At 39.8% G+C, this 25,506-nt stretch overlaps 1 protein-coding gene across 39 annotated transcripts in view; it reads left to right on the top strand.

The window, feature by feature from the left end:
- Positions 1-25,506, top strand: part of kcnma1a (potassium large conductance calcium-activated channel, subfamily M, alpha member 1a) — a 137,092-nt gene that overhangs the window by 45,611 nt on the left and 65,975 nt on the right. For all 39 annotated transcript variants that reach the window (XM_031306524.2, XM_035992613.1, XM_035992616.1 and 36 more), the window contains exon 3: positions 16,875-16,936. In XM_031306524.2, coding sequence (XP_031162384.1) covers positions 16,875-16,936 — 62 coding nt within the window. The remainder of the gene's footprint in view (positions 1-16,874; positions 16,937-25,506) is intronic.

A 25,506-nucleotide genomic window follows, 5' to 3' on the forward strand; every position in this document is an offset into this window, starting at 1 on the left:
CATGGCTGCACAATCAAAGTGAAGGTAGGGACAGATTACCCTTCAGGGTAAATCAATACTAATGTATAAAAGAATACCTTGACAGCTGCAACCAGGCTGAAAATGACATGATTTGTTTATTCTATTTATTTGAATGTCTTTTGAAATAATCACATTGATATATTTACAGCAAACCAGAAGCAGAGGGGAGCTCCACTATGGGGCTACTTAGATGAAGTAATGAAAGCATAAAACTCCTTCTGACAGAGGGTCTAAAAGGGCCTGACTGTTCTAGCCTCTGAAGACTGAATGATGTTTTTGTTTTGTGATCCCCTTTTATTACTTTGCTGCAGCTGTATTTGTCTCCCTGGCACATTGCATTCACAGTTATTCCCACAAGTGGCATATCACCGTGGCAACATCATATCTCTTATTCACAGGAATGAGCTTTGTGCCCCTGTCTGTCTCTCCACCATCCCTGGGTACTTCTATACTTTGTATCCACTTTTTCAATGAGCTTAAAGTGCCAGGCCACTCAAATTATAAATTACAGTGTTTTGGTTTTGTATTAAGGTGGCAGAATATATCTCAGAGACAGATCACATTAAGTTCCAAGTACAACCAAAACTATCTGCATGAGAAATATGTTCTTGGTGATTTGAGACTGTCCATTAGTCGTTTCAGCAAAATCTGAATGTTCAAGTGTTAAACCCCTCTAGTTGTCGTAGGAACTATCACTCTTGTCTGCCACGAGCAAAGGAGGAAACACAGTGTGACGTTAATATAGAGCCAAGCTATAAAGTCCACAGAGGGAGCAAGTCATGGTAGATGGGACTGGGTCAACAAAACAGACTTTTAAGGTCCAACGTGTAGGAATTTCTCCCATCTAGCGTTGCGATCATATATCGCAATCAACTCTCTCGCGCCACGCAGTTCAAAGTACGTATCACAGCTACGGTAGCCTTCACGCTTCAAAAAGCCAGTCTCTTGCTCTTTTCAATATCCTTTTTCATTTTCTGGGCGAAGAAGAAGACTCCTGTTCCTGAAATTTGGATTTTGAATATGTGTGGTCCTCCATGTTTCCTTCTTAAAACTTGCCGGGGCCGGGAAGCTACGATATCCATTAGCAGCATTAGCTGCACCTGTGAGTTTATCATGTGACAGCGAAAACGCGAAAGGCGAAGCAGTATATCCTGTATGTCCCTTACCGGCTAACATATTTCAAGATGACGCATGAATATAGGGCGTCTACCCCAGTTCATGCGAATGCAAATGTAAAATTTCAAGCCAAAAGGAATACTTGGAATTGATGGTGGTGGTAAATATTCATGAAAAAGGACAAGTTTGTGAACGGACAACACAGATTTTGATAATGAACAACTAAACGTTGTTACACACTGAACCTTTAACACAGGAGACTGCTGTCCATTTCCAACCAACAGTCAGTGCTGGTTTCTTTTGACCATGACCAAGGTCCTTCCCTAACTGTAATCAAGTGGTTATTATTATAATCATGACAATGAAGTTCTCCAGATCTTAGTAGCAATTTTAACCCAAACCACAATGTTTCCCTAACCTTAACCAAGTAGTTTTTTTAACCAAACCACAATCTTTTCCTAAACCTAACCAGGTTGTTTTTGTGCCTAACAAAATCTTGACCAAAGCATTGTCAGATCATAAAACAGTTTAATTTTTAAAATGACTATATCATCCGGTTGATAGAGGCTAAAATGTGTCTCTGGAGGGCATGGACCAACAAGGTATTTTGTCCTTTAATTTAAAGGACTTGGTTAATTTGTGTGTGCTTGAGATTGGAACAAGCACACCTGACTGTTCTTGAACCCTTTTGAAAGGTAACCTTTTGGAGTTTATCATTAAAAACTCAGAATCCGTCTAAATTATACTAAATCAACAGCGGCACAAACTAGATACAAATCTACGGTAATTTTTGCATGTATTTATTTCTTCTGATATATAAATACTCCTGTTACAAAACTGATGCCACAGTGACATTGGATTCTTAAATTGATTTACAGAGAAAGAATCATGAGGCTTTGTGCTTTTTAACTATGTAGAGTTTGTCAAGGATGAATGAGGACCAGGTGCCACTCCAAATAAGGTAACAAAGCCTCTCTCCAATTTAGGAAGAACAAAAGTAAAGACTGGGTGTTGCAGTCACAGTTCCTATTTGAATTTATGGACACTTACAACAGTTCTGCCCCATACCCCTTTCTAACTCAGGAATGTATAGCCTATAAAAGCGCTTGAGATATGCGTGTACACAGCAGTTTTATGTGGCACTTTCAATCATACGTCGGAATGGAGCAGTGGATTGTAAAAAGCGTGTGACTGATATTAAAACTATAAAATCCTCAGTCTTAGGGGAGCCGTCTGCCTTCCAGGCAGCAGCAGCTGAACTTGTGTGCTGGATATTAAATATTGATAAGGGTGTCAGTGCTAGTCAACAATCAATCAAACCAGCATACTATCATCAGAGGAAAGGTGAGAGGTGGAACTGATGGACATTGAAGTGGAGTTTCGCTCAATGCCTTCTTAATAAGGGTCAGGGCTCTGTGAGAAACAGCACAACATGTTAATTGACTTAATATTTATTCAACATGTAAGTTTGTATTTAAAATGGACTTTCTGTAACTGAGAGAGTAAAATCCTATACTTAATGTTTCTGTCGGATTTGGATTAGCTATTGTTTTGCCAGGGAGCCTATTAATTATCTACTGAATGAATAACTGTATGACTTAAGTGGAATTAATAATGTATACCCCAAAAGGCAAAGAAACTGACACCATTAGCAAATTACCCTTCTGTTCCTCTCCTCTGCCATATCTCAAACTACAGAAGCATACCGAGGGCCCGGTAAGTAGGACTGAAATTGAATATAAAATATGTTGGCTTTGTTTTCAATATTATATGAGAGACTTCAGCTCCTCACAATGGGCTTGTTTGGTGAAAGCAACTGCCAAAGTGTTTACTGTCACCTTCACCCCTCCTGCTGATGCGTGAAGGTATTGTGTTAAGGTCATTCATCGCAGGTTCCACGCATCCGCCAACTTTATTGACTGAGCCAGACAGCTGTATGTAGGGTTTGATCTGATGTGGCAGAGAGCAAACAGAGGAGGGATACACTGAGATGCTCTACACTTTACACGTAACCTGCCAACAAAAACAGAATACTAATACAGCTTTTCCTGCTCTGCGGATCCCAGTCTCATCTTTCACCTTGCTGCGAGCAAGCTCTCTACCTTATCAGGACCCACTACATTGTTAGCGAGCAAAAGTGGGCTTTGGCACGGATGATAAACTTCTCATTAACCTTGAGGAAATTAAACGAAACTCTGATTTAATTAGATAAAGATCATGTCATCGCTGCGTCTCCTCTGAGATGAAACCTACGCACCAGCGGGGGGATCTCATGGTGATATATAAGGGTCGTTTTAAGAAAGAAAACCGAAAACAGGATGTGGTCCAGCAATATTGTTTTATCATTTAGATGGTAGTCGATCCATTTGCTTTATTGGAGGGGAAGATGACGCTTTTTAATTCCATATTTGGCAGTGCCTGGCTGTTCCTCTGGCTGCCAAATGCAGAATGACATTATTTGGAGAAGGATGAAAGGTTCTGCTGAATTCTGCAATAGGCATCAGACAAAGTAATTGCTCTGCATGCATTGTAATAGATGGTGTTGGTGTGATAACGTTTTGATGTTATTAACTATGGCAGGGATGATTTATACTATGATTAAAGACACATAATGGAATTGTGAGTCAGTAACCGGTGCCTGGACAACATTGTAGTGACCTGAATACATTATGACCTGCAGAGCAGATGGAGAATAAGCCACTTAAAGACAACCTTTTAGTATTCACACAGCAAACTTCCCTTTCTCCCCATTTTCTCACTGTAGATAGAGTGGTCATTTTTCATTGTTCTGATGGGAAATTGTACCAGTTATGTAAATGTCAAGCTGGCTATTGGTTGATACATGGCACAATTACCTTCCCAACAATAGTGAGATAAGATATCAAGGGAAAAATAAATTTGACAAAGGTGTTCATAAACCGCAGTAAATTGAAAAGATTGAGCAGATTGTGTATTAATCATTATATTGACTGATTATGATTATGACTAATGCAAATGATGCCTTTTGGTTATGAAAGTAGGATTTACACCTTTGACCTTTTATTCTTTCAGACCACCCACTCATTTGTTTAACATTTTTCTTTCTTGTGCTTTCCATCAAACACCGCATCTACTACATTTATGCAGCCGCTCTGTCTGAGTTTAAATAAAACAGCCGTAAAGGCACGAATCAATAGCAGCATGGGCGGCGGTAACAAGCAATAGTGCCCCTCAACTGCTCCCCACAAAACCAGGAACATTCCCTCCAGATTTGTGTTTCATCATGGGTTAGTTTGTGAACAAACACCCGATAAGAACAGCCCCTTTCAGTGTCAGGCTGAAAGGATTCCCTGCATGGCAGAAGTCTAAGGAGAGGCCTTATGGGAGATCAAGTATTTTCTACATTTTTGTAAGGGGAAGAGTAGAGGAAATTTTAAGGATTCAATATGAGGCAAGCAAGAGTGCATGAATTAACAGAATGTTCAGTAGTGTTCCATAAGACTATATATTACTGAACTGTATTCATAAATTAGCAGCAGTTAGCTAAAACATATTAACACATTACAGTCTATACAGCATTTTAATGTAATGTTGACATTTATTTGCATTGATGCTTAAAGCTATAGTGCATAGTTTCTGTCTCCCCCATGAGGAATTCTAAGTAATGACAACAATTCTGTTGTGCATCCACATGACACAAGCTTCCGTGAATGCGCTTCACCCCCACCCCTCCTCCACACAGTTGCTACATAGCCAAGGAGGGAACGGAGGATAAAAAAAAACATGATGAACTCTTCAGAAGAGGTAATTATCTTTAAATGAGTGTTTGCGCGCGAAAGTTGCTGGACGACACCAGTTTCCTAACACAGCCATACTGAGAAATACAGTGAGAGTTTTGGGGAGCTGATACTCTTAATTAGCTTTGTATTAACTAATTTGGCAATGGCTTGAATGTAACGGACGTTCATTATTATAATAAAGTTACGCACTAAAGCTTTAAAGTTTAACATAACAATATTTCATAATACCTAAAGAATTTGTGTACATGGTCTTGTTTCCACCAAGGATTGTTGATGGCCCAGGACCATTGGGACATTTACCTGGGCCAGTTGATTGGTCAGGCAGTGGTCCAAAGGGTCATTGTTTTGACTCAAAAATACTTGACATCACATTGGCTGATTTCCCCAAAAAGGCTCCTAACCATAACACTTCCATCAACAAGTATAGCCTCCTCCTACTAGAATTGGAAGTGCTGCAAAAATAATTGATATGTGACCTAATCTAGCTACTTTCTCCAGAAAATAGCAACACTACAGGCAAATTAGAGCAAAGGGAATTTAGTGGTGGGTACTTGAAATTGTTAGATGAAAAGGAAAAGCGTCCATAATTCATCTGGGAAGTAACAGTTTGCTCAGCTGGAAAACGGTCAAGCAATGGTGTTGTGTTTGTAATGATATGATTCTGAGTAAGGCATATCAGGCTGGTTAATTTCTTAAAGGTCCTGACAGTAAATGCAATGACACATTTGCTGCCCAAAGCAAGAGCTTTGGACACCTATGTTGTAAAAATGTTACCTCATCAACAACCCCTCATTTGGTTGATTAGTATTTTGGACAGTTGGTTTAATGGTGAGACTCATCAGCGTTCACAATGTTTTATTTTGACATTACTTGCACATAAGGGCTCAAATACAATAAATGCAACTATGGCACATCCATAGTTAGAATTTTATCTGGATTGTAAATTTAAAAAATCAATTTACAATCAGTCCTTCCTTGTCCCTTATTTTTCCTGAATTTCAGTCACTAATAATTTGCATCACTTAGCATCATGAACAGTCATGATCAGAATATATATATATATATATATATATATATATAAAACAGTAAAACCAAAAATTGGGCCTGGGTGCTGTCCTTGTCATGTTCGTCCTCCACTCATGAGGCAGTGACTCAGTTGTTGGCAGTGACACTCTAGATACCCTGAGGCATGGGGACAAGTTTGTGGACCTGTGATATCCTGCAGTGAAAAGCCACACTTTACCCAGAGTTCCTCTGTCTGTGGTGTTAAGTCACAGAGAGCCTCCACTGAACGTTAAATCTTTCATACATGGCTAACTGAGTTAGCATTGCTGTAACAGCTGAACAGTCACACTTCACTAAAAATAATGTTGCCCTCCAGCCACCGTACATATGCATAATGGGCGTTATGGCAACTCAGTGCAGTGACATAAGCTTTATATAAAGTCCCAATTTCAAATTCTGCACATATACTGCATTTTCCAAAAGGAACGATTTATAAGCTCCCGTGTTGGATGTCGGGTGGAGAATGGATATGAATTGAAGAATTTCCCCTCTGCAGGCTGGTCATAGGCATCCTCTCCTCTTCTCTGTGCTGGCATAATCCCAGTAGGGGGGTCCTCCTTTCTGTCTCACGGACAAACAAACAGAAACAAATGTTGAAGACATACACACATGACATACGCACACAAGGTAAAGACACGTGCACAGACGCGTACACGTTGTGGCATTTAAGCTGTGCCTTAGAGGACATGCTCTAATATTCTCCATCCCTCCACTCCTCTTTCTCTTCAGCTGCTCTCTTGCTCTCATTCTGTCTCTGCCACAAGCCATTTTCTGCCACCTCTTAACGCTCCTCATGTCCCACGGGGGAACTATCTCTAATAGTCTCTCATCCCTCCATCTCCTGTCATCATCACCTCTGTCTTTTTTTATCTCCTAGCTCATTCTCTCCATCTTCTTTGTCCTTTTGGAATCTTCTATGAACATTCAAGGCCGTGGTCACACTGTTGGTCTCCTGGTTAGGCTTCCCAGGATGCTGTAGAGGGTGACCTGTCCTTCTAGTATCTAGAGCATACCGTACATCTCACAAGGTCCACCTCTGTTAGGATGGTTTAATTCAGCAGTGACACATCTCTCATAGTGAACAAGTAGCAAAAATATCCTCTTTTCATGAATAAATGATGCCCAAGAAAAAAACTTTTAGAGGAGATTTATCAGACAGGTTGTCCTGTCCGTCTGTAACAGATTCCCACAGGCCTCCTCTTCATCTCTCATGGACAGATGCTCATTTGAGTAGCTGTCATCCTGTCAGACCTGAGAGGCTTAGCTTCACACGGACCCTCTCCATCGTCAATCACTGTTTCCGTTGCCTAGGTATAACAATATGTGGGCATCTGTCTTATAAAGGCCACTAGGGTTAAATGGAGCCAATTCCAGGGGTGCAGCATATGTGGTTGTATTTTGATTTATGAGACTGCATTCATTTTCAGAGATAATAATACAAAAATTGTGGGGGCCTGCCAGTTTATATACAGTCATGTCTTGTTCTGTAAGATGAAATAATGCACTGTATGCTGTCTGAACAGATTGTAGTTTTTTTTTTTTTTAATAAGTTTAAGTCCCAGACTTAACAATTGGAAGCAATGCAATTAGCCTTATCTGTGTTTCTTAAACCTCTTTATGCATTTCTTTACAAGTACATACATAATAAGAGCTACAACTAATGATTATTTTCATTATCGATTAATGTGATATTTTATTTTTTTTTTAGAACCAAGCAGGCCTGCCTTGTTGCACAATCCAAATTTTCTTCAAAACATGCCAGTTTCAGCGTGAAGCTTGCTAGCTTGAAGTTTGTTGTTGTTTCCCGAAACTATGAACTGTCGTTGATCCAGACTAGAAAAGGTAGTGAAAAATGCCCCATCACAATTTCTTAAATATCTTATTTCGTCCAACCAACAATTCCAAAACCTGAAAATATTTATTGTACAATTAAGACTAAAGAAATCAGAAAATATTCAAATTTAAGAAGCTGAATTTAAGGAGAATTTTGGCAATTAAAAATAAAACTGACTCAGTTGCCAACTTACGACTTATCAATCAATCATTTAATCATTGCAACTTTATTGTATCTGTGTGGTGGGGCATCACAAAACATGCAAATCAGCACATAAACAATGGATGTCTGCTTCTTGTGTCTTGTTGGTTTGCACCTGTCCCGTTGAGGTTGCCAAAGTTCCTTAAATGCAGTCAGTGCTCTGAAAGTGTTACATTTCACACCGTGTTTGTATTTTAACACATCAGGCATAGTCCCAGTAGTATTGCCTTTTAAGTTTTTAGTGTCTGATTCAAATAAATGAAAAGCTTTCACACCATCTTTGCATAGACAAAGTTGCCCTTTTCACTTTTAAGATCTGCTCATAGAATCTTGATTGGCTCAATGCAGTCTCTATCTGCAGAAATATTTAATAATTTTCCAGATGATTCCATTAACACACTATCCCAAAGAATTTGCTTCCATGCACCTAAATCAATCCCTCTTGCCTTAGAGAGGAAAGTAGTTGGTGGTACCTGCCACAGTCGTCATGGCTGACAGGGGCGACAGGAAGCTAATGGAGTGTAGGGACATGAGGAGAGTGGGACGTGGCTTCTGTAATGCTCAGAGCAATTACTAGTCAGGATATCAGCACCAGTGTTGACACTGATCATTTATAATTTTTATATAAGGTTTTCTACAGAATTAAGACATTTTCACACTTGAATTTTTCCAGAACCAAGGCCATTTTCTGACAATGTTTGTGATGATCATCTGTGATTTATCACATTGTTTGTAACTAAAGAAGCAAAATGTACGTTTAAAATTCTAAATATCTTTCACCTCAATAGGTACATGTTGTATAGGTTAATTTGTTTGTGAAGCAGAGCCCTAACTGCACAATGAACAGTGAGAAATGTGGATGAATGATAAAGATGATTCTTGAAGCACAGGGTAACGTCTGTACCCCAGAGACGGTCACTGCACAATCTTGGATGGGAACACAAAAGGAGCTGGCTGTGGGAGCATTGGGCAGGAGAAGATATTAACAGAGCAAAGAGAGACAGGACTGTGTTGCAACTGTGGAGCTTATTTTCCCTTCTCCACTCTGACCTGACAAATCAGATATCAAATCTCAATTACCTTCTTTTCTTAAAAATAGGCTTGCAAGTTTAGTAGCCACTGAAAAGAAATAAAGACAGTTTAGATGTATCAGGCCATCTGGACTTGTCTAAGTGCCCAGCATTACAGATATAATCGAGACAAATTTCATTACAGAAGAATACTTCATGTAGTAATTATGTCCTACATCTTATTTCTTCTTCTTTTTTGGGTCCTACACTCTTCCCCAATAGACTTCACTAAAATTGACTGAGTCGACAGTGGATTTGGATGATGAAAACAACTCCGACACACATCAGTGCGCAACTTACTCAGGCTTCAGCTTGTATCCTGCCTGCTTTTGTCCTTTGCTCCTCTCATTATTTATGAATGATTTGAAGTCTGGGTATAATTGGCCCTGTTCTGTTGACAGTCAAAATACTAAATGATTGTGCTTAGGGATGCACCGATACCGATGCCAGTATTGGGTATTGGTCTGATGCCGTGCGCATGTACTCATACTTGTAGTCATAAAATCACTCCCGATACTACCACACCTGATACCACCTTATAGTAATGTGACAATAACTTCTCCGTCAAGCAGATATAGGCGACGGAAGAGGAGCAATGCCAGCCGTTTGGAGATTTGGCTGTAAAAAAATAACTAGGCTCTTGCCCAATGCATGATTGCACTTGACGACCAGCCATTGTTATTATTAATTGTCGTTAATAATACTGGGTTTCGACGTATTCTCAGTGTACTAGAGAGAGAGAGAGAGAGAGAGAGAGAGAGAGAGATTGGAGTAGCGGTGTTAGTCCAATGTCTCTTAAGCGATATTTCAATCTGCATGCGGTTTCTACACAGCGTTACTCTGTCAGGCTGAAATGAAAGCTCTCGTGTGTAGTCTAACTGTTTTAACTGTTATAGTTTGCCACAAGTCTTTAAATTAGGACAACATTTTGTGAACTTAGCTACTGGCGTAAACAAACCATCCTCCCCGCTGGATTGGTAAATCCACAATGGTACTTAATATGCACATGAATGACGTCATTGGACTTTGCGTTCTTCATTCTTTCTAAACTTCACCCAGTATTTTGATATTAGGAATTATATTATTTATTTTATTGACACTAGCCCGGGGAAATGTCCAGGCCCAGGCACTGAGCTTTGAATACAAAAAAGGCATGGTACTTTGAAAATACTGCTTTGTTCTAATTGACAACAATATAAGAGAAGGCCAAAATCATCTGTGTGTCTGAAAACACTCTTGGATCGCAGAGGGAATATTAAGTACTCATATCGGTACTCGGTATCGGCAAGTGGCCAAATGTAAGTACTTGTACTTGATCTTAAAAAAAGTGGTATCGGTGCATCCCTAATTGTGCTTGTCTATTTTATTAATAAAAATAGGGATTATTTTTATGCCACTGATAATTGGGAGAGTGTAATTTTATTGAATGGGGCAATAAGCATTCATGTAACTGGAAAGTCTGGCTACCTATCAGCAGACGGAGCCTCACACATTCTAAAGTAGACCTACTCTAATAGCTTGGGAATGGATTGTCTTAGGTTAAGATTGTCTTGGAACCAAAGCTCTAAAATCTTAACTAAAGCTGTCCATTTTGGTACTTCTTGTCCAACTGGTAAGAGTCCTCTTGTATGAATTGGTATGCCTGTGTACATCTGTTCAGTCACACAGTGGGAATCAGTAGTCTGTGTTGAGTTATGCAGAGTGTGACTGGAATACAGAGTGTGTTTTTCTGACAGAATGTCAGATCATACATATACTTGTAGAGCCTGTCTAGAGCCCCCTGCCATTTGAAACTGAGGGAAAGGGGAGATCACGATGTGTGCTGATGTATGGATGAATGCCATCAAAGTTTAATGAAGGTTTCATTTGTTGACATTCCTCCAGAGAGGCTCACTCTCTCCCCTCCTGCAGTGACATGCAATTCTGTTTCCTTTTGTGTCTGAATCTGCATGGACGCTAGACCTGTGATAATATAGGAGTATTTGTTATGAAAGCAAACGAAAGCAAATGCAAATGTTTTCTCTGCCGTGCAAACACTGTTACAATTTCATGAGTGAAGGTATGGTATAGAGTTGCATTTGTTTTTTTTTATATGAAGGAATATACTGACTGCAGCTTTTTCATTTGTTTGAAACATGCAGATGTATGTTTAGGGATTAAAGCCAAAGGAAAGCAGAAACAGTACGCTGGTTTGGCCAGCTTTCCTTGGCTATGGATCTCTGAAATCCTTTCTGGCTGAGGCATCAATCGGACATTTTGGAACTCCTCTTTCTGGCTAACCCAGGGAGCCAGGCTGGATTAATGAACAAGCTTATCCTGATGCCACACAGTACTGACAGGCATTCTTGACTCCCTACCAAGGATTCCCACTCATGTAATCTTGGGGAACCCATGAGGATTCATAGAAAGTATTTATTTCTGTTTGACAGAAAGAAAACATAAAGAAAATATTCTAGTTCAGATTTCCTCATTTCTCACCTAACTACACTACCTGCAAGGATATTTGTTTTCCTGCCTTTGATGTCGGCCTCTAGAAGCTTTGTAATTATAGCATGCAAATCACAATGAGCTGCCTTATTAGCCCCAGGCTTTGGATATTATTAATTTAAAAGTGTTTTTTTTATTTTATAAATGACTAAAATAGCTTCAGATTAAACGTTCCAACTTTCCTCCATATACTATGGGCTTTAATGAAGTGAATTGATTGTAACCTGTAAAGGTTGTTTAGATGAACAATAAAATGGAATATAAACCGATGGCAACTTGTACTCTAAAAAGATGTTTGTACTTTGTACAATACACATACAATTCTACCAGATTATCTACCAGAGACTTTGACACCAGTCCTTCACTCAGTAGTTGAGGTGACTAAAAGAACAAAAATGATTATTGAGCCCTTTGACCTCTTCAACATTATATTATAGAGGGAGCTTATTTTGTAATGTGTATCAAGGTACTGTAGGTATCCCTTTATCATTTTATAAATGTCTATTACATATTGGATTTTTGCACAACAAATCCTCTAACAAAATTGCTTTTAACTTTCCTCCAGAATGACACATCTGACACCCCTATGAGGAGCAGAACCATTTAATTTCAAAATTGTTACAAATCAAAATAATTTGATTTTATGACATTATAACGCTATGGTTACAGTTTGTTTAGGTAGGGTGTTTGGCTGTCATTAGGAAGTTGGATACAAACAGAACCGTCCTGTGTCAAAGTCCCATGTTTTGTTGAGCCTCCATCCACCTCGATCCAGGTGTGTAGACAGAGAGCTGCGTGTTCAGCCCTCTCTTGACCTAACAGAGAGTCCTGTCCTCTATCTTGATTGCTTTGAACTAAAATGCAGAAGAGATGGCAGGCTTTGAGTCACTGCTTTCTTGACCTGGGTAGTTGGCCTTAATGTGAAGCGATTATTCCATACGTTGTCAGGCCACATCACCTGTCTGTGAGACTTTGCTTTCTCCTTGTCACAGGGTGCACTTAAGAGACAGAGGTAGTCATTAGACAGGATCCCTGTTGGAGGAGGAAGTCTTGTGCAAAATTCTGGCTCAGTTTTAGGGCACTCCGTATTGCTTCCACGGTCAAGCCATGATGAGCTCTCTCAAAAGTCTTTAGACTGCCAAATGAACTGAGAGCATCAGACTCGCACGTGTGTTTATACATGTAACTTAGTGTTATTATGTGTAAACAGTGTCATGTGAGAGCTGCCACTTTTAGCCCACTTGCAATACTGGAACTTGAAACCTGCACAAATGTGCACCACACATACATGTACACACACTGAATGATTTTGCTGGCCTCTTTTACACTTTCAGTCTTTTAGTGTCACTGCTAAAGTGCACATCGGAAAAAAAATATCTGCCAGATTTAGCTTTGCACTTTAAATATAGAAAAGGATACACCAATGAAAACCTATACGGCTATTAACGAGAAAACATAAACATCACGTCTGAATGCTGCTCCTCTGACATGATGCTGGCCAGTTTGTTGATTGTTGCTGTGACTCACTCATGCCATCTTATCACATGTGAATCATGAAATCTGCTTATAAACAGCCTCATTAAGTCCTTTACAACTACTACAGATGCAGCAACAGCTATACTTAGCAATCCTTTTTTTAATTTCTTACTTTCTTTTGTAGGCAGAGGGAATGCCCCTCTGCCATTACCATTCTTGTGGGTTTCCCCTGAGTGTTATTACTTTGCTACTGATTTGCAGTGGCAATTCCTCGGTTGGTTGTCTTTGGTAGATTGTGGGTTTAAGGTCGACAGATAGCCCTCGTACACATTGTGTGGAGAGAGAGTGAGTGTGATAGAGAAAGAAAGGGTGGGGGGATGGGGTAGAGTGGTGGACCGGCTTTCACAGCTGAATAACTGGGTCAGTTTAAGATGATGACGCTTCTTATCTCCTCTGCTCATCGTTGGGTGTTCGCTGTTCACTGCTCAGCTTTTCAGCAACCAACCACTTTTTAGCCATACTTCTCTCTGCCCCTTTCTCCCTTTCTCCTTCTCAACCCATATGACCCTGCTCCTTTTCACATACGTTAGAAGCTCAAACTAGCACAAAGGAAATTTCATTGTAAATGCATCTACAGTATATGTACTGTACATGCATCTAAGCACCAAAAAAAATCTAATTCTACTCTCTCTGCAGCATTGAAAAAAGACTTGGCAATTTAGCATTCCACTCCTATAATATTGTCGGGCTCATAGCTTAACACATTTATCATAATCGATTCAGCAGAACCAGATATATCATCTTTTTGTATTCCATGCATTCTTCTACCTTGTCAAAACCTGTTTAAAACCTGTCTACATTTCCCACAATGCAACATCAACCACCAATTATTTGTTTGAAGATTTATTAACTCACTAGAAAAAACATTATGCCATCTTGTGGGAAAAAGACATATTTTAATTCCTGTATAGACAGGGAGGTGTTTGGATCAGATACTGCCTTCCAGTCAACTGATACCTTCCTAATCATACCAGTTGAGTGCTTTTCATTCAAAAAGCCCAGTGTTATCATAGAGTTTCAGCTTGAGCCTTCTACCCATGTCTTTTGTGTGGAGCATCATTGATGTCTTTGGCTTGTAAGGTTATTCCGACCCTGGACAACTCTATGACCAGGATTGCCATTGTCCTCCATTCAAGCAGCAAACCATTAAAAATGCAAGGGTATGGGGGTGTTTACGTAATACTTCAGTCACAACGCATTGGATCAATCCAAAGGACCATCACATGAAAGTAATCAAGCCTCCATCATCAATAATGAATGGCACAATCAGCGGGGATAGTGGGTTCCTATTGTGAGATGGTTGAATGGGAGAAAAGATCGCAGGGGAAGAACCATTGTGGATGCTACGTTGGTCAGCTGTTGCGAAGATGATGATTATGATACAAGGTGGTGATGATGATGGTGCATCCTGTTTGCTGGAGGGGATTATTGTGGCACGTTTTCACTAGGTTGTGGAACAAGAGAAAGCTGACATTTTTTCTTATAGACTAATATACAACAGTGTTTCCCTAGGTTTGTGGAAGACTTAGGTTCACATATGTTGCAAGGGGGGTTTAGGGGTCCGCTCTCAAGATTTTTTTTTAGTTTTTCAATAAAAAGAAATGCAATTTGACATCATTTTGGACCATTATTATTACCATATCTGTGCCTGAGACATTGGAAAAGCTATAGCAGATAATAAATAACACTCAAAAAGCTTAAAGACAAAACTTGCTAAAGAAGTCCAATGGGGACCAACTACAATCATTAGATCTGAGAAAAGTCCTTTAGTTACATTTATTTTGCTTAGCTGGTACCCAAAACAGCTTTGGTGCTGTGCCGAATGGTACATGTCCACTGGCAAGTGTCATTTCCAGGTTTCCCATTTATTGTCTATGTGAGCAGCCGGGCAATGCATTCTGTTAGCATTGCAGCGACTTTCGAGAAGTGGGGCCTCAAGTTTCCTGCTCCTCATTTGCATAAAGTTGAGGTCCAGGCTACTTTATGCAAATCAGGGGTGTCCAACTCAACTTGCCACCAGTTCTTTTAAACTGACGGTATTTGATCTAAAATGAAGACAGATTTAGCAACTGCATAGCTTATTTCTCACATAAAATGCTTTCAGAAACACATAGCATTGAACCATTTTCGTAAAATAAGCCAAAGTCTCCAAACGTGCCGTCATGGTCTGTTTTGAAATTGTAGGAGGTTGTAGGAGGGTGTAGCCTGTTTTCTTTTCTTGTCAGTGGTCATTGAAGAGGAATTGATAAGTGCTAGTGGCAAGCCCATCAAGCCTCCAATGCTGGGAAGTGGGGTGATCCCTTCCGTCAAAAAACGCCTATGTGGACACCTACCATTGGCCTTATAATGGTAGGGAAAACCCTTTACAAAAAAGCCTCATTTATCTGCATCAACAGGACTAAATTTGAAAAGAATTCATGTGTTTTGTCTGTTATTCTATCCTCTATAGTGAAATTTGTTTTTTTAAATAATTGTGTTCCTATGTAATACATTTACATTTAGTGTAATTTAATTAAGTATTGATTTATCTTTTCTTAAACAAGAAAAAGGCTTTTTTTTTTTGCAGTTCTGAAATCTAGCGATAGCCATTGATAGCCTGGTCTAATTGCACTCATTTGGTTGTTTTCTTAGTCATTTAAACAAAATTGTGTTTTAAGAATCTCTACAAGATAAAATAACTTGTTTAGATGCAGGGTTCAGGTGTTGCTTCTACTATCAGTTGCCCTACCTTACTTTACCTCACCAATCATATATAGTCACTTAAAGGTCCCATGGCATGAAAATTTCACTTTATGAGTTTTTTAACATTAATATGAGTTCCCCTAGCCTGCCTATGTTCCCCCAGTGGCTAGAAATGGCTGTAAACCGAGTCCTGGGTATCCTGCTCTGCCTTTGAGAAAATGAAAGCTCAGATGGGCCGATCTGGAATCTGCCCATTATGACGTCATAAGGGGAAAGGTTACCTCCCCTTTCTCTGCTTTGCCCGCTCAGAGAATTTGGCCCGCCTATGAGAAAGAGAGAGACATCATGGCTTGCAAATGAGCGAAGCATGGCAGTTGATCAAGGCCACACCCCCATCCTCCACCTTGCCCCGCCTCTCTCCTCCTCAATAGCATTTAAAGCTACAGACACAGAAACGGCACATCCTAAGGAAAGCTCATTGTGGGACTGGCTCTAGTGGCTGTGATTCTGCACCAAGGCTGAGTTTTGGAAAAGAGACTTCAGATACAGTATTAGGGGACCACTGAGGCCTATATAAAAGCATCCAAAAAGCAGCATGTCATAGGACCTTTAAACATTATACAGACCACAGTCTAGCAGGATCACATTCTCACACAATGCAAGCTTTGACTCACTGTAGAAGTTAGCATGTCAACACTTGATAACTGTCTCCCCCTCTAAGCACTTCCTCTCAACACCCCAACACATTGTGGCTGCTTTTCTGTACAGTTAAGCTTACAAATGTGTGTCCTTTCTTTGCTTCCTATGATTGTGCTGGCTTGACTCTGCCAGTATTTAATAGGCTGTATTTGCTGACATAAGGGTGGGCATTCATTATTAAGCACGTTTTTTGAAAATTTTCTGCAACCCACAGGATGCAAGTCACTGTTTAATTACAGTCACAGTAACTAGTGCTGCCTGTTGTGTCCACCCCAACTCAATATTGTGTTTACTATAGAGTACATTAATGAGCAGAGTTAGAGGACTTTTGCCTGTCTATACATGAAAGTAATTTATCTTTCATCTGTGACTTTCTCTCCTCAGGTGGTGTTAGTCTTTGCGCTCAGCATCGGGGCCCTTGGAATATACTTCATAGACTCCTCAGAGTAAGTATCAAATTCATGACATGTCTTCTGAAATAAGTTGAAATTTCTCACATGATGAAAAAATGTGCATGTATTTCTTACATTTACATTGGCCTACATAATGTATCTGAATGATAGGTGCACACACACATCCTTACTCATCTCCACACACTGCAATCTCTGAAATGCAAATGCTCATGTTCACTCCCCCACAAGCCTGGATGCATACACATAAAGCGCATGCACGCACGCACACACACACACACACACACACACACACACACACACTGAGGGTTTTTCAATGGGAGGCCTATCAGTTTCCATGGTAACAGAGACAGGCAGATACTGCATGTGTTAGGGAGTTGTTCTATGTGTAAGTAAGTGAGTGTGTGTATTGGCAGTTTATGCGTATCCCTGGCTGGCGGTCACCCAGAAACAGATTGCAGGCCTGGCATTTCTCTGATATCCACTGCAGCTACTTTCACACCACCCGGACCCAAACTGTATCTTTTGAAGGGATTTTTTTTTTTTTTTTTATGTTTTAAAGTCTTGTGCGTTTCTGTCTGGTAGAGATATCTGCTCATTAACTTTGCCAGTAAGACCCATGGTCAGACCATACTGGAGAGATGCTGCATTATCAGGTACAAATAAAGAGCAGGGGCAGCTAAAATAATTCTCCTTGATTGGTGGTGTGATATGGGAATGGGTCCATGTGAACTGTAGTAGTAATCATTTTTATTCTACAACAAAACAAATGTAATGTTATGCTATGTGTTAAATGTTTTTGTTTGCAGACTCTATCTGCTCTATCTGCATTTTCTGTTAATTTAAGAAACGGCAGAACATAACAGAACACATCTCTTCCAGGCTAATTTAATTTAATATCAATCCACTCTGAGCCATGTTTTGAAAATGAGGGGAACCGTCTAAGTCAGGAGGTGCAGAATTGCCGTCAGCAAACAAACTGTATAAAGTAGCACCCTAAATAAAAAAGAGGCAATTTATTGTTTCCAATTATGTAGAAGTTGTTGCATGTGCCTCTGGCAATTAAATAACCAAAGATGTTTCAACATGCCCTGCACGTTAACTCTGCGGGCCTTTGACTTTACAGTATTTTGTGCACTACTGAATTACCAAAATAATGCCTCAAGTATTTACTGTTGTACCTGTGGTTATGGGATGTTTATTGCGAAGGGACCATAACATATATACTGCAGTACTGTTTTTATTTTTTTTTTTAAGATTTTTTAGGCATTTCAGCCTTTAATGGAGAGGCAGATATGAAAGGGGAAAGAGAGGGGGAAGACATGCAGGAAAATCGTCCAGGTCGGACTCGAACCCTACAATATTTGTGAACTTTGAAATTATGTCCCTGAGAGAACCAAGAGCCTAAAACAGGGATAGAGATGTAAAATTCTCAAAATAAGTTTATCTAAAATGCAATCCAACTTGTACAGTCTTATCTTAGCAGCAGTGGGAATTTATTCCTGGCAGTCACCCATTTATACCTCAGGATATCAACCTTTACTTCCTCCTCTACGTCTCTATTTCTCTTTTTATATCTCTCTATCTCTCTCTTTGTTTTCCTCTCTGCCTCTGGCATATTTTTAGCAAACCAAAAGGTGGTTGAAAGACAAATTATCTTCGTATAAAACTGTATAATCTCCTTTTTAAATATTCAGATGATTACGAGGGATGCAAAGTAATTGCTTCACTCAGTCACTGGCCATGTGAATAATCAATGGTCAATCAATCATTACAATTCTATACACATAGCAGTCATAGCAGAATTGGTGGGGTGCAGGCAACAGGCAATTATTGCAGTTAGGGCGAACATTAAACCTCCAATATGTCATCACCATGCTGTCTCATTTATAATTTTCCTTAGTGATGCAAAACATTACCTGCATTACCTGACTGGGAGGCCCTGGAAAATTGGACCACATATCCATATTATTGTACATCAATATTTCACATGTTACACTGCATTGTTTATTTACTGTATATGCATAGTATCTATAAGAAATGCCTTGAAATATGTAACACTTGAGCATGCTTCTATTGACAGATATGCAAACTTTGATAAGCTATCCACTAGATAGACACAACAAAGTAGGAAGGTTGAAAGCACAAGGTTTGCAGAGATGCTATCATGCCATGACATCAAACCTGTAGGGCAAAAAGCACTTTTTGGTGCAGAGCTGTAGTTTCTCTAACTGTAATAGTTCTTCATTTTATCTTGAATGTTACAGTGCACTTTGGAGTGTATTTCGATGTGAATCGGCTTCCCTGAGGCATTGCCCTGATCTCTCTGTGCTCCCATTAAGCTGAGGCCCTCTCTACCCTCATCATCATGATTAGCTCAAGCTTGTCACTTGAGTGTGCATGTCCTCTCAGGGGGACTACTGATCAACCCAGAGCAGGTTGAGCTGGCTCAGGGGGCTTTAACATCCTAAACAGGGCTGGGCTTGTTATAGCCATACTTTAACTACAACAGCTTGAGGCTCTTATTCCCTCTACAGCCTTTTGTTACATGTCAAAAAAGTCGACATGGCACAAAATCTTTCTCAATTGTCTACTGACAAAGACCTTCGGGGTGCTAAGTTAGATCTTATTTTCTGACCGATAACTGACCCTCGTTTACCGATCATTAACCGTTTACCGAAAAATAGGCAGTGGAGTCCCAGTTCATCTGTCCAGGACGCTTGGACGTACTTTCCACACTTAGCTGCAGACTTGTACAGGTAGTGCAGCCACGATGTTCCATGCATTGTCGTGGAAACATGCTGCCACTTTCCTCAAACAGCTTGTGCATCCGTGCGACCAGTAAATGCATATGTCCGAGCCTGTCTCCACTGCGTTTCACAAGAAAAGGATTGCATAGCATACTTTTACAATGCAAACGATGACTTTTAAACTAGCTTAACTTTTTTTATTTTTTTTATTTTTTATTATATTGTCTTTAAATGTTTAACTGATAGTATTAATCAGTCAGAATTCTTATTGTCGGCTAACGGTTAACCATTAACATCCCTGAAATACAAATATTAAAGTTTTCATCTCTGCCACAATCTATTTGACGTTATGTTGTATGCCTAAAGATGTCTGAAATTGACAACCTCAAAATAATCCAAAATGCGTCATACGGGCCATCAAAGACAGATGGTTCCCAATTGTCATTGTGAGAATGACATATGGCATCCACACTATCTGTCACAAGTAAACATTGGTATAGTCTAACAACAAAGCTAAAATAAAGCACAGGGTTGGATCTCAAATAATTCTTAAACTAATAACTTAGACTAAAAAGTCTCCAGGAACATTCTGCACAAGGACTAATATTCACATGTACTTTTTCTCTGATTATCACCTTCTGTGTAGGAGGGGCATACATAAATCTGACTCACATTCATACCCCATACTCAGATGCTAAAAATGAACTTCTCTCCATCTAGCTTTTCCCCCCACTAAATGTTTATGACTCAGGAAGTGGATGAGCACAGATGTATAGGGCAGCCTTTTAATAGTAATATTTACTCCACCAAATATTGACAGTCTTATGGTACAGACTTATAAACTTTTCAGGCTCAATGGTTTGCTTTCCCCCATTTCTTTCATTTCTTTCCATTTCCATTTTGGCCATCAGATGAAGTGAACATCATTCTGAAATTGTCTGTAAAAAAGGCAACAGCAATGGGAAGGATTATGGTTGAGTCCCTGTGGTAACAGCTAAAAGAGACATGTGGGTTGGGCCTTGGGAGGCTATAGCTGCACGATGGGCTTTTATGTCTACTTCAGTGAAGCAGGGTCCTTGGGGCAAGGACACACACACACACACATACACACACACACTGGGTAAAATGCTGAAGAAAAACGGTGGCCAGGCACCAGTCTCCTAGGTGTTCTGTTCCTAACTTTTGACAGGTGGGGCTTTCCTAGCAGCTGTGTTGGCCAATATCCTGCAACAAAGATCCACAAAAAAACACCGCAAAGCCTTCTGTGGAAGCAGGTAGACAGAGTTTGAAAGGAGGGAATTGTTAATTGGCTGCCCTCCCAGTTTAGCACAGAGATTTCTAGTCATTGACTTGGCAACCGTGTTGTTGATAGAAGGGCTGTTTTTTGATTGAATGGGAATGAATATGTGGCTTCGCTTAGAAATTCCGTCTATCTGTTTGTTTTGACAAAGTGGTTGTTTACCACAGTTTCTGTGCACATTATAATGTATGATAAGAAGCTGCCTTTTCTGTTCCTCTGCAGCAGACTTCACTTGCCAAACTGATGCTATATTGGTAAAATTTTCTATGGGAGGATACTGCGTCCTCTCCCGGCCACATCTAAATCTGTTTTAATACCTTGGCTCATCCCTCATCCTTCATCCCTTCTTTTTTTGCTCCTCTGTGCTCCCATGAAACAAATAGAGAGGAATGTAGGACAAAGTCTCTGCAGGCTGTTCTTAAAGGGATGCCCTTGTTCCTGCTCTACTTCTATTTCTCTTCTCTCTCGACCCCTCCCTGTCACACTTACAGGCTATTACACATGCACACATTGCACAGTCACGTTAACTTGCAGATTTAAGCACATGTACAGACATGCACAAATTTTGTCTCTTGTCTATAAGCAGCAGCTGGTGCCTGTAACTCTATCATTAGTGTGCGATCAATGTCAGCACTGAAAAAGAAACAGTGCCTAATGGCTAATTAATGGGGTAAGGTGAGAAATATGGCTGGGCAGTGAGACAACCTTGGCAGACTCTGTGGCGATGAAGGGTAACCTATAAGGACCTCCCCTTGATCTGGATGGAGTGAGTCGGAGAAAATCATGTAACCATGACAAGACTGAAGTCATAGTTAATACCAAGTGGCTTCAGATTTAAATACACAAACTGACTCATTTCAAAATCTAATTTTCAGCCATTTTCTAAAATCTCTCCCTCTTTAGACTAAATGCCATTTTTATACCTTTTCACACACGTTTAGGGAGATTTTCCCATTCTAAATGAACGAGTTATAAACAAAATGTTCTCTTAAAAAAAAGCAAATATTAAATGTCACCATCACACCCATAATGAGCTTTTTTGTAAGTGTTATGGAACATCACGGCAGTTTTTTATGATTGTGGCGCTTCTCCATATAGACTGCAAAAAAATAAGATTTTTAATTGCTTTTGATATCTGAGCATTAGCTGAGAACAGTTACAAATTTTGGAGTCCTGCTTACTAGCTGTGGTGAAGCTAAACATTAGTGTGATGGTAGCTACAGTACAACATGTTGTTGTTACCCTGGCTGTCACTCTATCTGATAAATGCAGATTCAGTGCGTGAAACATTACCGAAGAGATTAGCCAAGTCACTCTTTAATTTGATCTTTTTTCTGGTGTCAGTGCATGCTGAATGGTCCTACCTCTTTTGTTTATCAAAGTCACTATGGCAATATAAAGGCCATTTGCTGTTGCTATTTCCTGATATCCCTCAATGCATAGCGGAAGGGCTATTTTCAGACCGCAGCATGAGCCCATCTCAAAACTACAGTTAACTTAATAAACCCCAGATGAAATTAAAATGATGTAAGTGCCTTTGTGGCTTTTTTTCTGGAATGTGAAGCTACAGCTTCTACTCAGATTGTTCAATATTTTAGGAAAATATAGAAAAGAAAACCACTTTCGATTTACCAAAATGTGCACACCACTTTTTTTTTTATTTGAGACTGCAGCCGGACAAACAGCATACAAAATATGCCATTTTGTACCCCCCACTATGGTTACTAAAATATTTTGCATAATTATATACAGTAGATCGCAAATGGCTTTGTTAACAGTTCCCATGGTCAGCACAAGGATCATGTACATTTAATAATACAGTTAAAAATAATAGTTAAGCTTTTGAATTCCTGCTAAGGTCACTTATCTACTGTACTATCACACAATCTTGCTGTTGGCTGAGTTTGCACCACAAACGAACTTCATTCGGACTGACACAGACAACAACCCACTAGAGTTCAATTAACGCACCAGTCAAAACAAACTGATCCAAAAGAGGACATGTTTGTGACCAAACATGTTAGTGTGCTAAACTTATTAGTTTTATTTCATCCATGTTCGATTTAAAATCATCTTACTTGTATCTAAACGTGTTGAGAGATACATTTATTTTCTTTATGAGGGGATTAGGATGGGGTTGTTATAATTACCTGATTAATATAATTGGTAGATTTGTTTTTGTACTGATTGAAGTTTATTTTACTCGAGGAGGTCTAAATTCACTGATTTAACGACCTGTAATAAGAACAAATAAAACTGAGCACCACCAACTTAATTCACTTGACAATGTTAATAATCAGTGTGCTGATAATGACTTTCTCTTTTTTGCATATGGAACATAACCCCAGTTTTTATCTCCTAATTAGTTTGTGTTTAAAAGAGGAGTGATGAGATGTGTGTAGTTTAACTATATTGTACTGTAACACTGGCTTCTGAAAAAATCAAACCTAAACAAGTGTAAGTGTAATTTCTCTCTTGCAAAGATGTAGCTGTTTTTTACATTGCTGTCCTTATTTACTCTTTCATTTCTAATATATTGTGTTGCTGAGTGTACTGTTTCTTTTAGTGATGTGCTATTTTTACTCACAAACTACTCCTTTAGACTCTAAAATAAATAACATCTTTGTAGAAAATATGCTTGAAGCTGGATGCAAGTCATTTTCATTCAGATGAAAAAATGTAGTTAGCTATTTTTAGCCTCGCTGGGGAGGTTTTATTTGTCCATTGCATTTGTAGGTGCTAAAGTATTTCTTATTTTAGTAATGGTGCCTTGGCCTAATTCAATCATTTACGTATTAACCTCAACCTGGCCTTCTTTTAGCTTCACAGACCCCTCCCTGCTGTGCTCGCTACACATGCATGCACTACCCTCAGAAGAAATACTGCATGTAAGCCAGACATTTAGTTGTGCTCAAATCACATTCAAAATGCATTTGTATTTCTCTGTTTGGGTTGCATATTGATTGTATGGGTTGAATCCAATACCAACAAATGAGAATATGAATCTCTAACTAGATTCCAAGATGCTTTTGAGCTTACTAGAGCAGAAGACATTTGTGAGATTTGAAGAATGAGTCAGATTTGGTGCCTTTCACTGTGGTTGTGAGGATTAGTCGAGCCGGCAGCAGTGTGTAGTTGTTATTGTTGTCCCAGGATCAACCTTGCTGTTGCTCCTGCAGCAAAAAAGGCAATGTGCGGTCTAACAAAGGCTGACTGACTCAAGGTGTTTAGGACTATTTTTAGAACATCATCATCAACATACTCCTTTGCCCTTGTGAAAAATGAGTATTACCTCTCTGGTCGCATTTTCCAGAGGTGGTCAGAGGAGGTTGACATCATGTGGGGAAACATTTTATGTCCTGAAATAGACTTACATGCTCTGCAGCCTTGCCTCGGGCAATCACTGTTCTCCTGTGTGTGCCTGCATGTAAGTGCACATGTGTGTGTTAGTGCTAGCTTTGCTAATAAACAGAGTGGGATTGGAGAAGGACTAGTGTGGTGCAGGCATACACCAAGTCAAACTTAAGAAGACTAGAGTTTATTTCAGAAGCTCAGCAATCTCCAGGAAATTTCCATGTGGCCTCAAACTAGCATTGTGGGCTATATATATGAGACAAATTGTCTTTAGTGCCTCTGGGAGTTCAGTCCCCCCTGCCACTTTCACATCTTCCCGTCTTCCTCGCCCTCCTACTGTCACTGCCTCTCTTTTCTCCCTGTCTCTTTTATCTCTCTGTGTCTTGCTGCTGTCTTACTCTCTCTCTCTCTCTCTCTCTCTCTCTCTCTCTCTCTCTCTCTCTCTCTCTCTCTCTCGCTCTCTCTCTCTCTCTCTCTCTCTCTCTCTCTCTCTCTCTCTCTCTCTCTCTCTCCCATCTCTTCCTCTCTCTTTCCTCTCTCTTCTTCCTGTCAGGCAGGATGTTGTAACCCAAGGCTGTGCCAGGGCTTAAGGAGTAATAAGAACTGTGGTGGGCAGATCTATTTTCTGCAGGACACTGGCAGCATGTGGCCAGAAATCATTGGGATTGTGGAGTGTGAAGTGACATTTAAAGCAGGAATCAAGATTGTGTCTTATCTTACATGCTATTTGTGTAGGAAAGGGACACAGAAACACCTATATCGGGCATCACCAAGTGGTGGACCGCAGTCTGGACCTGGACCGAGTTACGGTTCTGTCTGAAATCCAATTAATACGCCATTATCTTTACTCAATTGAGCCAATAAAATCGATTGTTTACCATTCCTGGACAATTCGCTAGAGAGATGTGGGAGAGATGACAGCAGACCCTGCTACTTTCTGTAAAGCCAAAACAATAAGCTGAAAGACGCTGAAATGCTTGTTAGAGCTGGGAGAAACTGCAGCGTTGAATGATATTACACTGTGGGTTCGTCACTATAAGTGGCACCTTTCATACTACAGAGACATTTTTCCCTTGTCAATATAAAAAGCTTTGGATTAGATTAAAGTAATACGTTATTTGGAGATATTGCTTTGATGAGAGCAGAGAAAGGATGGCTCACTTTTAAGCTTTGTGTATACGTGGTGAGTTACATCTCTACTC

Source organism: Sander lucioperca, chromosome 15, assembly GCF_008315115.2.
Source record: "Sander lucioperca isolate FBNREF2018 chromosome 15, SLUC_FBN_1.2, whole genome shotgun sequence".
NCBI lineage: Eukaryota > Metazoa > Chordata > Actinopteri > Perciformes > Percidae > Sander > Sander lucioperca.